Source organism: Apiospora kogelbergensis (assembly GCF_038363985.1).
Source record: "Apiospora kogelbergensis strain CBS 113332 chromosome Unknown utg000002l_segment0_segment0, whole genome shotgun sequence".
NCBI classification, from domain to species: Eukaryota; Fungi; Ascomycota; class Sordariomycetes; order Amphisphaeriales; family Apiosporaceae; genus Apiospora; species Apiospora kogelbergensis.
Genome location: NW_027117419.1, coordinates 4,670,351 through 4,682,831, shown reverse-complemented (window position 1 = coordinate 4,682,831; position 12,481 = coordinate 4,670,351). Strand labels below are relative to the sequence as shown.

Here is a 12,481-nt window from a genome sequence, read left to right as displayed (position 1 = left end):
AAATTGCCGAGTTCACGAAGAATACACTCTATTAGAGCCCTTGGCTATTGACTGCAAAAGCCATGGTACGCAGGACTCGATGCTGGTCCCAAGTTTGTGCCGGGTGACATGATCGATCCCCATGACGTGTGATGCTCCTTCCGTGGCGTGGTCGACCTCGCAAAAGCAATCCCAGAAGTCCGGTCGCTCCCCTTTGCACCATGTGCAATGCCTTTGACGTGCGCGGGCACAAGCATGTGAAGTCGTTGCGGCATGACATTTGATGGGTTGCCAACATCGATAACAGGGCAGGGTAATGGTCCATAGGGATGCGTCGAGACAGGTGCGTTGGCAGCCTTGGCTTACTCTTCGACATCCACGCAACCTTCCCCGCCCAGGGTACTGCTCACTGCTTACGGAGCTACCTAGTCCCAAAGGAACCACAGAACGCCTACTCTGTGCGGGCTGAGTCTCGGTGTACTTGGCCAATGGCTACCGTCCAGCATCGTCGTCAAGGGCAGCAAGGGGCTGAGGGACATCGGTCTGTGCCTCCAGGGCTCCCGCATCAATGAACAACATTCGTAAACTACAACCGGCCTGTAGTAGGACGATGCTAGCGAGTAGTGCTTGAGTCATTCCAGCCGATGGTGTGTCCACGAGCAGGATGCTATGAGGGTGGAAAGAGAGGTATACCCTCCTATATTGGTAGGCGACCTCTGGTGGACATGCTGTCCAGTACTTACCAACTCACCTCATACTGCATTGACCAAAATGCCGGAAACACCTTCAGAGATAGCTACGCTGCTTGTCAGGTGCCAATGGCTCATTGAAGGTGTGGTGCTTACAGGTACCGTGGCAGTGGTGTGGTGTGCTCTAGGTAGCCTCTTACCAAGGATGCAGTTGAGTAAAGCCGCCCCCAGCATCTCCCAAGTCCCAATATCAATTACTAGCTTTCATGATGTTTAAACTCGCCGGGTTCTTTATTCATCTCTTGTCACTGGTACCCTCAAGGTCAAGCACAAGCAGCTTGCCTTTCCTTCATAGGGGGCAGGAACACACGATAGTCATACTCTGACAATGAGATGTATTAAAATGTATCTGCAACATGTAAATAAGTGAGTGGCTATATAGAGAAGCTCAAGTCTTAATTCAATTGCAAATAGCGAGCGTCCTTCTGAAATCCCTTCCGGATCCCTTTAATAGCCTGATAATCTGAGAATGCCATACACGTCTCGCACATGGCCGATGCCGACTAATGTAACCAGCTGTAGTGAAAGACTTATGGGAACTGACATACGAATGGGATGAAACCAATAACCATTAAAACGATATGAAGAAGGCGATCCTCTAACGAATGAGATCGTCCGTATTGAGTTGGTAGGGCTGGACGAATAGGGGAAACAGCCAGCTGGAGTAACGAGACCTATTTGAGCCGACCGAGCTAAACAGGTTGCTTCGGCTTCTTCACCCTCTTTGTAGGGTATGGTTTGCTTAGTTGGCCGCGTCTTCATCGAGTGTCGCGTTATGCCGACCTTGTGTTTACCGTTGGCGCTCCAAAGCATATATTGGCGAGTAATACTCTGTTAGCCCCGAGAGATTGCGGTTGCCCACTTTCTCTAGCGTTCGTTCTCATTCTCATCAGCGTTACCTCTCTTTTCCTGAGACGCCGTATATGTCCTCGTTGAGGTCAAGATCACCGTTCCTATAACTTAGTTGTAGTCCCTCTGGGTCTTCCTCAGGATCATTCCTCTTCAGATGCTTCTTCTGCAGGTAACACCCGGCCTTCTGAATGGGTTCCAGAACTAGCTCCCTCCTTACTAGACTTAAGCTTATTCTTTTCCTTCTCTTTGTCGGAAGTTCTCTTATTGTATATCCGTTTCTTCTCTCTGCCCTCTTTAGTGTCCTGTAGTCCTGCGAAGTATTTCTTGCGAGATTCTCTTAACTTTACCCTGCCCTATGCCTCTTTACCTTTCCGATTCCGCTCACTTAGCATTGCCACGCCCTCTGGAGTCTCATTGTGCTTTTTGCGAAGGTTCCGCCTGTATTCTTTTTCTCTTTCCCTTTCCACCGCCGTCATTGATTTCCGCCTACTAAGACGTTTCTCACCTCCTGGGTGGCTCATCGCACTGCTTTCTTCCCCTGGTCCCGGATCTGTTCGCTCCCCGGCACCAGTAGCAAAATTATGTGGCGGTGCATCAACAGCGTCGGTCGCACTCCCATAGGGCGCCTCACTAGGATCGCTTCCCTGATCTCCTGGCCTAACCCAAGCTTCTCTGTAAAGAGTGTATAGACAATCTCCATTCACACAATTCGCGCATGGCCACTGGTCGGTATTGAATGAGCAGCTTATCTCCAGATAATAACAGCCGTTGCACGATATGCTATCCGGCCCTCCTATAGCTTCCCGATACAACTCAACGTTGGTTTCGTTAATCATGGGTGTGGCATTACTCAAATCCTCCCCCCCTCCGGTTTGGGGATGTTCGGTAAAACCACTTGCGATCTGTTCATCGTAACCGGCAACGCTACCGCTGGGAACGGTTTGATCGTAGGGAGTTGACTGTTCGAAAGGATTGGATTTACCATATTGCGGATCGTAATTAGTAACGTTCGGTAGAGCTGAAGAGGAGTAGGACGGCTGCGTAGGGGTGTAAGAGGCATATGATATATTATCCATCCCTTCGTCAAAGTATTCGTAGTAATTCCCTCATTCGTGATAGTAACCTTCAGAGTCGTAAAAATCTCCTGTGTTATGATCATCCATGTTGTCATGAGTCTTGTACGGTTTGTAAACTGGTGATGGCTCAAAAATATAGCCATTTGCATTGAACGAGCCGCGACTTATATATAATCGTTATTGCAACATTAAGATTTTGTCTTAGTAGTTATGGCAACAAAAGACCGGGAGGGTTAATTGCGCGCCATCCCGAATTTCTTCAAGACTCACCTCTGGGCTCAAGTTTTCCTACTTGAAGGGGCCACGATCTCGACAGCAAGCATATTAAAGGCAATATTCGGGTAGGAATTGATCGCATGTGCCTTGAACCTTGAGAAATTGTGTGTTGCCAGGCAAAAGCGACGTAAAAGCTCCCGGGCCAGTTACTCAATAGGTATCAACACCACAATGAAAGAACTACCGTCCTGGGACACTTACGAAGTATACGCTTCAGGCTTTTGCTTACGGTTCCTGGGCCAAATATTTGACCTGCCGGCGTTGGCAACACAATGAGCAGCAATTGTAGCGCAGGTGTCTACTGCAGCACTGTCGAAACCCCACGTTGGGTTGTAGAATTTAGGTACCCCTCGGTATTCATTTCCCTCTCCTTCTCCTTAGGAGGCCGGTTCTGACTCTCATGTGCGATCGCCAGAAGCGCCTCGCCATTCTCGTATGCGGGCCAACTACACTGCTGCTTTCTCTTCTTATCCCGGCATGGAACGCGTTTGCAGATGTTGTTTCTTTTGGTCCCTTTAGTTTAAAAGAGTCTTGCCTCTAGAGTCAGGTCTAGGCTGTGGAAGTAACTATTCTGTCTATATGTTACCTGTAATTGATTTTGAATAGGTTTTGAATATAATGGGCTATACAGGAAATTTTTGATATCTATTCCTGGAACTAGTTCAAGGAGCGGTAGCTAAGTGGTATAGCGTGGGATTGCAGTTATACGCAATTATCCTAAGGTCGCGTGTTCGATCCACGCTCGCTCCTTTTTTGGCCCTCGATGTACACAACCCGGTGCATAATCGTTTGGCCTCATTTTGACTATATTTCTTAGATCTGTTTGCTTCGCAAGTGATATGTATAGATGCCTACGTGAATCAAATTACATATGCTGGACAGAGGTGTTCTATCACGACGTTGAACAAGTTACCCCACCTGCGTTCACCGAGTACGGAGGGGATGCTTCGCTTCCCTGTCCATGCTCATAATCCTGCGGTGCCCTCCGCATCCGTTGCATTTTGTTTTCTTTTCTTCGGGAAGCTCCTTCTCCAGAAGGGCACCAAGCCAGGCGGTCGATTCCGTATACTCAATGGACACAACTGATTGAGAAGAACCCATAGCATGCAGGCGCCGAGAATATACACCGATGATGGTGTGCGACCGACTACCTCTTTAACCGAGACACCAGGTCGATCAGGTTTGGTGCCAGAGCTGTCGGAGGGTCTTGAGCGAATCGGATCTTTCGGTTGTTCCCAAACAGGAAACCGATGGTTTTCAGCTCGAGCACACTGGGACCGCCGCACGTCTCACTAGGCCACGGCACTGATGCTGCCTGCCACTCAAACAGGATGAGCCACCACGGCTGTACTTCGAACCAAACCCAGCCTGCGATCGGACGATGAGTAGGTAAAATCAATGTCGTGGGAGCTCTACGACTTTACCGCAACTATTCGGGACCAGACCAGAGTGCTACGAGTCAAGATTGCTGCTGTGTTCGTTGATCCCTTTGAGGCCATTGCGCATTGACTTCACTGGGCGTTGCGGCAATGGGGGACCAACCTAGCTGTTTGGATCCAAGCCCCGCGGCGGATTAGGGAAGAACAAGAGCGAAAGCGAGCTGCGAGCTGCGAGCTTCAGGCCTCTAGAACATGCTGCATTCCTACCAGGACCCCGAATTTCAAATACCTGCCGTGGTACGATTGGCTCGCAGAAACCGGGGTATATTCACGTTTCCTCGCGACATAAACCCCGTGTGGCAACGGCTGCGGAGTCCAGCTGGGAACGAAACCATTGGGCCAAGTCCCAAAGACAACAAGACGTTCCGTGACCAGCGCCCCCTTCGGAGTTCTAGAAGCCAGCACAACAACAAACGAACGGGGGCCGCGGCTGATGTTGCAATTAAGCTTAACCTGACTGGTCCGATAGTTTCATGGCGGCGTTTTGCCCAGGCTGCCCCATGCCGGGTGCCCTGTCGGGCGTGGGAATCAGAGACGTAGATCATACCGGCCGCTAGTTTTCGCGCGACCCCCATCCCTTGCGTCGCACTCGGTATAGCCATGGCGAAGGACGTCTCCAGCCAGTCGCATTCGGATTCCCTGGTCGGCTGCAATGAGTTTCCGCACCCCAGGCTCCTACCCGTCCCCCCCGACTGTCGATCCGCGCCCCCTGCCTCCGCCGAAGATCTGGGCTCTGGGTCGACCTCATGTGTGCTGCATGCTGAGAGAGACGGCCCGGTGAAACAAGTGTCTCCCTGCGCAGCGATTCAGGTTTCCATCTCTTTATCGCGCGAGAAAAACTAACAGTATAGACCGCGAGTGGGACATTGGGAGAGAGAAGAAGTGAGTACATAAGACGAGACGGTCGCTGCCCTTTTTCAACCGTATTCGACCATCAATCATCCAAGCTCATATCCATTCATCGCATCTTATCATTCTTCTATTTAATCCGCGACCTGGTGTCCTGAACCTTCTTTTCCACCTCAGCCTATTACCAATTACCCATCCAAAGCCCCCAACCCAACCAAACCATCAAAATGCACGCCCAACAGATCCTCATCGTCCTGGCCGCCGCCGCCGCCACCCTTACCGAAGCCCGTGAGTAGACCTAGCCCCCCTCCTCCTCCATCACCCCAACTCACTCTCCCCCTACAGGCTCCTTCATCGCCCCCCGCCAGCAGCAGAGCAGCGCCGCCTGCAACCAAGCCCGCCTCGCCATCGTGACGGCCCTGGCGCAGACGCGCAACAGCGCCGGCGACATCGCCGACGCCGCCACCCAGAGCGCCGCCGAGGCCGGCCTCGACCAGGCCGGCGCCGGCATCCGCACCATCGCCCAGGCCATCGTCGGCGGCGGCGCCCCGCCCGCCGACGCCCGCGACGAGGTCGAGGCCGGCATCCAGGCCGCGGGCGCGGCGCTGCAGAACGGCGACCAGTAAGTTTTCGTCGTGGCTCGTTTCGCGTACTGCTTTGGGAGAGAGAGAGAAAGAAGTGGTGCTGACTTATGGGTGTGTGCTACTGTTAGATCGGATCAGGCCGTGACTTCGGCCGCGGCTTCGCTGCAGAAGGCGGCTTCGGCGGGCCAGGATGTGGTCGCTCAGTGCTAAGTCCATTATGACGAGCGCGGCGAGCTGACACGAATATAAATATATACTGGTTATAGACACGATGGGATAGCTCGCGCGTCGAACGCAGCGAAACGCGGTAGATATTTTATGAATTGACGACATATACTTGACTTCGAGTTATTCTTCCTAAGGTGCCCAAAAGCTTTGATCTTGCTCTCCATGCAAAAGCTCGAGGGGCAAAGCACTCAGTGCGATGGTGGGGAGATGATTGCTTGAGGTTGCCTGGATTTACCCCTTTTCCATGCCAAAAAGACCTTCCCGCTCGTGACAATGGCTTATTGGTCGTCTATCCTAAGGGGCAGTAGGGCTCCCTTTCTCTCCCTGGTAACATCAGCTTCTTACCAAAGGCGTCTCTTGGTTCTGCGGACCACCGACTAGTTAGTGACCGCCACAAACCCATTCCGGAGCATACCGCAAAAACTCTCGAACAAGCCAAAGTCGACACCCTGCAACCACCGGACCACGGCCACCACTTCATGCCCCGCCGCTGCCGCGGCCGCCTCCGGTCCTTCAGGGCCTTTCTTAATACTCTTCGTCTGGATCGAGATGGAGAATCCGAATGCACACCCTGATAGGTCCTGTTCCTTCTCCTTTTTCTTGTCCTGACTGCCCTCCTGGCTCGCAGCCACGATAAACCCGTCCTCTTGACGGCCTCCCCTCGCTCCATCCTTCTTCTTCTCGCCGTCCGCAGACGTCGTGGCCGCCCTCCGCTTCTGCCGCCGGTACGCCCGGCCCCATACGTTGCCGTCCGCGAACCCGACGCCCCGGAGGCGCTCCTCGTCCAGGTTCCACGCGACCAGGTCCAAGCCGTCGGTGACGTCCTCGAGCTGCGTCCAGAACGTATTTTCGAGCTGCCGCGCCAGGCCCGGTGTCCTCGCCTTTTTCGACGCGACCGTCATCTCCGTCGTCGCGGGCAATAAGCTCTTGCCATTATCATCGGCCAGGGACAGGCTACAGAGGCCCCCGCCGCGACACGCCCGCATCGCGGGCCGACGCGTCCCGAAGCTCCAGCCCACCGCCCACCGCCGCGTCTTGCGGCCCTGCACGAACTGCGCGACGGCGTAGTTGTCGATGCCCGCGGCGCGCAGCCGGTCCACCACGGTCCCCAGGCTCGACTGCTTCCCCACCATGGCCGTGTACCACTGCACGCGCTCGCGGAGCGCCAGCGACTCGTCGAGGAGGCGCTGGATGAAGCCCACCTCGCCGCCCTCGCCCTCGACGCTGTACACCATCTCGTGAGGCGCACCCGTGCAGGCGCTGGTGGGCGGCAGCGCCTTCTTGGCCGCGAGGTCGCGCAGCTCGGCCTCGGACTCATAGAAGGGCGGGTTCGTCATGACGAAGTCGATGTGCCGCCTGTCCAGTTCGTCCAGAGGGAGGAGCGGCACGTCGGCCGCGCCGCTGCTGCGCTCGACAACTTGGATCCGGGACTCCAGATGGTTGCGCGCGACGTTCCGCCGCGCGCAGCCCAGCGACTTGGCGTCGATGTCGGTGGCGAGGAATGACCACCCCTTTCGCTGCGCGCAGCCTAGCAGAGGGTAGATGGCGCTGGCGCCGGTCCCGACGTCCAGGCCTGTGACCTGCCGCCCGGGCTCGTACGCGTCGGCGTACGTCGGGGATGAGGTGTCGAGGAGGGCCTTGAGCCATAGGATGTAGTTGTGCCGATTGGGAACCTGCAATGGCAGACAAGACAGTCAGTCAAGTCAGCAGGTTGAACTCGAAACCTATCATAGTGGATGACGGAGCTTTCCTGTCCATCCATCCAATACATCATAGAGAAAGACCTACGGGAGGACACAGCCGGTCGTCTGGAAGCTCAATTCGCAGTTCGAAGTCCCGTTTCAGCAACGACTTGGTGAGCTGCATCACCGCCACCGGATCTGTGAAATCAAGATGCTTCCTCACCGTCAAGCTACTCGCACGCAGATGTCAGCTGGAATAAACATGGGAAATGCCGAGCCTGGGAAAAGAGCACAGGCACCACCTACAGAGCACCAAAATCCCCATCCGCTTTCCCCAAAGCCTCAAAGTCTAGCTCAGAAGCGTACAGCGTCTCGTAGTCCTCGTCGTCCCGACGCGCCTTCTCCTCCCGCGAAGCCGCCCCGGCTCCAGCGTCATCCGCATCGCGAGTCGTAGTAGCCTTGGCCGGCTCCACGGCTGCCTTGCCAGTTATTTGGTCGTCGTCATACTCCAGTCGCGCGGGATCAACCTTCGTCGCAATCCCCGCCTTGCGCGCAGCCGCCAGGCGCTGCGACGGCGTCAATCTGGGCGCGCCGCTATCGTTCTGCTTCCGTTTGAGTCCCCGGGGACCGGAGGCCTCACTTCCTGACGATACCATGGTTTGGGCCCAGCCTGCATATGTGACGTGACGACCACGTTCCGTTCCTGCCTGTTCGTTGACCAGATTTCTTCCCTATGTTGTTGCGTGCCGGAGGGAGAAAGAAGTTTGCCCTCATTCCACAATCATGCTGTCGCAACCCGCAGCCTAGACAAATGGAGTTATTGACTGAACCCAGTAAAAGAGCGGAAACTAGCGGCGAGGTTTCATGTTGAGACTGACTGACTGAGTTGAAAGAAGGGGAGTTGATTCAATTCAATCTCTAGTGCTGCCTGGGAACATGGGTGGATTGACGAGCACGTGACTACCATACCAACCGCCCGTAACGACAGCGCATCAGGTCTCAACGCTTGTATCACAGCATACATTGGCACGAGATTCCATAATACCGGGTCACAATGATCAGCCGAGGCTCAACACGCCAGGGGTAGATATTTCATTCTTCTATTAATTAGAATGGCATGTAGCAAAACATAGTCTCAATCCATCCTGCTCGGACTGCCTCGTTGCCGAAGAAAAGCAACTGCAGAGAGATTTGGGGGTATCATGTCGGAAACCCCTCTCGAGATAAAAAAAAAAAATCAAATGCATAACACACTTTCAGTACCCGTCGCAGTAGTAGTACAAATGCCGCAATAACGCCTCTTCTCCCTATGGGGACCATGCAAGTCGGGTACTGTCTGTCACCGCGAGTCCGCCGCCTGTAATTCCAATCCTAGGGCCCATCCGAGGTCCCCTGCTGTTCAAAACGCCATGGACTCCGTGACCCAGAGTACTCAATGCTGTAGTATATGTACAGTCAAGCACTTGTGCCAGTTATGTCGGTATCTGTGCAATCTACGTCGGTATCAGTATGATTGTTCCGGGTTGTGAGTTGCATCTCGGGAAAAGGAAAAGAACCAGAGAGGCAGCACCACACAACAAAAGGTATCGACGGGGGAGATCATACACCACCGCCCATAAAGGCTGCCAGATCATCCAGCTCCAGTAGCTGCCGCTCAAACGCTCCGCAAAGCTCGGCTGCTGTCATGTCGTTGCCTGGTTCCGGCGCCTCGACGTTCTGGCCCTCTGCGGATGAGGGGGCCTTGGGCGAGTCGACCACGGGCTGAGCCGGCGCAGCGGGCTGCGGGCTGCCTCCGTTCGCCGAGGCAGCATTCTCGGCAGATCCGCCGTTGATCGTGGTAAAGCCAGATCGTCGAGGCTCGCTGGTTGGGTCCACAGGTTCGGGTTGTTGCTCCCGCGGAGCAGATCCCGGTCGCTCATAATCCATCACTTCCGGCTTGTCGCCAGGCTGGCTTGCGACTTCGTCCTTAGTCGAACCGGGGGCCGGAGCAACTCCGGCCGGCTGAGCGGTCGGGACACCGCCGTTTCGGAGGACCTTAGCCATGACGGAGAGGTGTCGGAACCAGGGGATGGCCAGAGTCCAGGACTCGGCACCGTCCATCAAAAAGTGCATCGAATCCCGCACCAGCTGCTCTGCCGTCTCGTTCACATCAAGCGGCGTCAGGCCCTTCAAACTAAACCAGGCAACTGTGGAGGCCGATGTGAAACAAGCAAACAGCATGACCAGCGGGAAGCAGGTGAGTGTGTTCTTATCGCCGTTCATCTCCAGAGCGTTAAGCAGAGAGATAATGCTGTGGCAGGCTGCGAAGACACGGTCAACGGTCTGGGCATGGGCGTGGGGAAGCATGCGCCAAGTCTCTTGGTTGAAACCGTCCATCGTCACGACCTGAAGAAGGCGACGTCGGTTCACCATGATAGTCGCACAATGCAGGAGCGAGTGCAGCAATGCGAAAGTGAAACCACTGCCCATCGTGATGTGCAAGCTGATGTGGTTGGGCTTGTCCATGAAGTGCTGGGGAAGTGCTTGGCGCACAGCCTCGATCTCGCTCTCCAGGTTCTGGCACTGCGTTTCCGAAAAGGTCTCGACGGTAACCGTGGTGAGCATCTCTATGACGTTGCGCCACGCCTGAGTGGCGAGCACAATGTGTCCAAACTCACCCACATCGCCCAGGGGCATCGGCGTGTCAGGCATGCCGCGGGGGGCCGTGTTGGCGAGGGTACGGACGTAGATGGGAGTACCGAAGTTGAAGCTCATATCGGGACAGGGCAGGGCAACATCCTTAATGTCATGAGCGGACAGCGCGGGATGCCGGCCGGGGCTGCTGGTAAGGAAGCAGTCGAGGATGTAGATCAGCCACATGGTGCGACGGAACGACTCCTCCCGGATGAACTGATCAGCCTCCGGCCGGCTGCGGTGGGAGTCGATGATACGGTACATCTGGGCCATGCGAGCGGCTTGGCCAAGGTAAATGTACGCGCGAACGGCATTCCTACTGCCCCATTCGTGGATGATGAGAAGGCACAAGGCTTGGATGTCGGCCAGGCCGGGGTTGTCCAGGTTCTGCATGATAAGGTTGATGGTCTTGATGGCGAAGTGCTCGGCGGCAGCCATCGAACCGCCATTGCCGCCATATCGTCGCGCAAGCTGCGGCGAGCTCCTAAGTGTAGGGGTAATGTCAGCACCGAATTATGCTGATATGCTTGCCGTGTCGTAAGACCGACAAGTGCCGATGGTTTATTACGGAAGGGGGCAAAAATGGGACGGGATTAGATTGTGGCAGGTGTCTTGGCAAGAAGGCGATTGACCAGGGTTGGCTGGCGTCGCACCCGGAATAGGGTCGGGTCGAGTGACCCAGGGAGAATGAATGGAGAAAGCAGGTCCGGATTGTGGGGTAGGGAAAGAGGCGAGGAATTCCAGAAATTGGGTTGTCAACTTACCGAGCAGCGGTGGTCAGGAGGCCGTTGAGGATGCTGGCATCCAAGGTGCCGCTCTTCAGTTTTTGCAAGAAGGAGGGCTTGTGGAATGCTACACAGGCCGGTAGCATCTTGTTGATGACTCGCTCACACTCGATGAGAAGATCTGGCGACAGCCTGTAAGGAGTTCAGAGTGTCAGTGCATCGTGATTGGCCTAGGGTGGGACACGGAGGTAAAAACGGCTTGGCGCGAGTCACAGGCCTGGGCTTGGGGGGCACAAGGACAACCCGAGGCGAGGCAGCCCGGCATTGCAGCCACGCCAGACTTGGGGGGCGCGCCGCTTTTGGGGCCCTTGAAACCCCCGAGGACGTGACGTGACGTAGAAAATCAAAGTCAAAGCCCGGCGACGTGCGACGCCCAACAGCAACCGAGAAAAACGAGGAGCGATGAGAACAAACAGAAATGCAGATAGACTTGAAGCAATCCAAAGACCAGATCCGGTACATAATACGCGAAATGACGCGAAAGTTCTAGAGAAGAGAGTGTAGAAAAAAGGGACTTACTTCTCGCCCGTAGTCCGGGCGGGTTGCGTGGTCAGAGGCGCGGCAGGCGTAGGCTGGCCCTCATTCGCCGAGGCAGAGACGCTGCGCTCGCCACCAGGCAGGCTCTCCCTGGGTCGACTGACGGTGACGCGAGCTGGCGATTGCCCGTGGTGATGGGCCATGCTCTCCGAGGGGAGATAGCACTCATGCATGCCCTTGGCGCAGTTCTTGCAAGGAGCGCGTCCATTCTCGTAGACGCACTTGGTCTTGCCCTTCCGGCACCTCACTTTGGGGGTGGACGCGACAGATTAGTGACCGGTCGCCGACAGTCAGATGCACGACACGTGTTAGGGGTCAAATACATACCACAGGCACCGCCAGCCCGAAGACTGGTTCCGCGAGCCACGCTCGACATGGCGATGGTTGATTATGGTGATGTGTGGTGGTAAGGAGGATTCCTCTAGGTAGGAGGGAGAGAGAGATAGGCGAAGGCGCGCGACACGCCAACGATCAAAGCCAAGTAGGGATAACAATAAAAAGATAGAAAGAAAAACGCAGGCGGCGACTCAGCAGTTCAATCCGCACAGGAATCAATCACACCGGAGATAGACCGGAATGTTGGAAGTGAAGATGGTGATGATGGAAAAGCCGAGACGGTGGTGCTTCGGTGCGCCGGAAGAGAAGCAGGGAAATTTTGTGTGCGAGTCGGTCGGGAGTGGAGGTTTTTTTGCCTTTGGGTCAAATGGATTTGGGAGAGGGGGGTGGATGAAAGGTAAAATTGAGAAGGAAAGATCGGTCGGGGGATGGACGA

The 12,481-nt window shown here is 55.2% G+C and overlaps 4 protein-coding genes across 4 annotated transcripts; 1 reads left to right on the top strand and 3 right to left on the bottom strand.

Moving 5' to 3' along the window:
* Positions 1–1,720: 1,720 nt before the first annotated feature.
* Positions 1,721–2,743, bottom strand: PG998_004441 (uncharacterized protein; the record flags this gene model as incomplete). The annotated part of the gene is made up of 4 exons (XM_066871259.1): positions 1,721–1,890; positions 2,086–2,252; positions 2,391–2,658; positions 2,704–2,743. The coding sequence occupies 4 exons, from the start codon at positions 2,741–2,743 to the stop codon at positions 1,721–1,723; spliced, it is 645 nt and encodes a 214-aa protein (XP_066735009.1).
* A 2,704-nt stretch (positions 2,744–5,447) lies between these two features.
* Positions 5,448–6,014, top strand: PG998_004440 (uncharacterized protein; the record flags this gene model as incomplete). The annotated part of the gene is made up of 3 exons (XM_066871258.1): positions 5,448–5,508; positions 5,566–5,842; positions 5,933–6,014. 3 exons carry the CDS (start codon positions 5,448–5,450, stop codon positions 6,012–6,014), a joined length of 420 nt encoding a protein of 139 aa, XP_066735008.1.
* A 395-nt stretch (positions 6,015–6,409) lies between these two features.
* Positions 6,410–8,370, bottom strand: PG998_004439 (uncharacterized protein; the record flags this gene model as incomplete). The annotated part of the gene is made up of 3 exons (XM_066871257.1): positions 6,410–7,705; positions 7,821–7,944; positions 8,021–8,370. 3 exons carry the CDS (start codon positions 8,368–8,370, stop codon positions 6,410–6,412), a joined length of 1,770 nt encoding a protein of 589 aa, XP_066735007.1.
* Positions 8,371–9,313: 943 nt separating this feature from the next.
* Positions 9,314–12,085, bottom strand: PG998_004438 (uncharacterized protein; the record flags this gene model as incomplete). Its single annotated transcript, XM_066871256.1, has 4 exons — positions 9,314–10,871; positions 11,152–11,304; positions 11,692–11,956; positions 12,037–12,085. The coding sequence occupies 4 exons, from the start codon at positions 12,083–12,085 to the stop codon at positions 9,314–9,316; spliced, it is 2,025 nt and encodes a 674-aa protein (XP_066735006.1).
* Between the last annotated feature and the right edge of the window lie 396 nt (positions 12,086–12,481).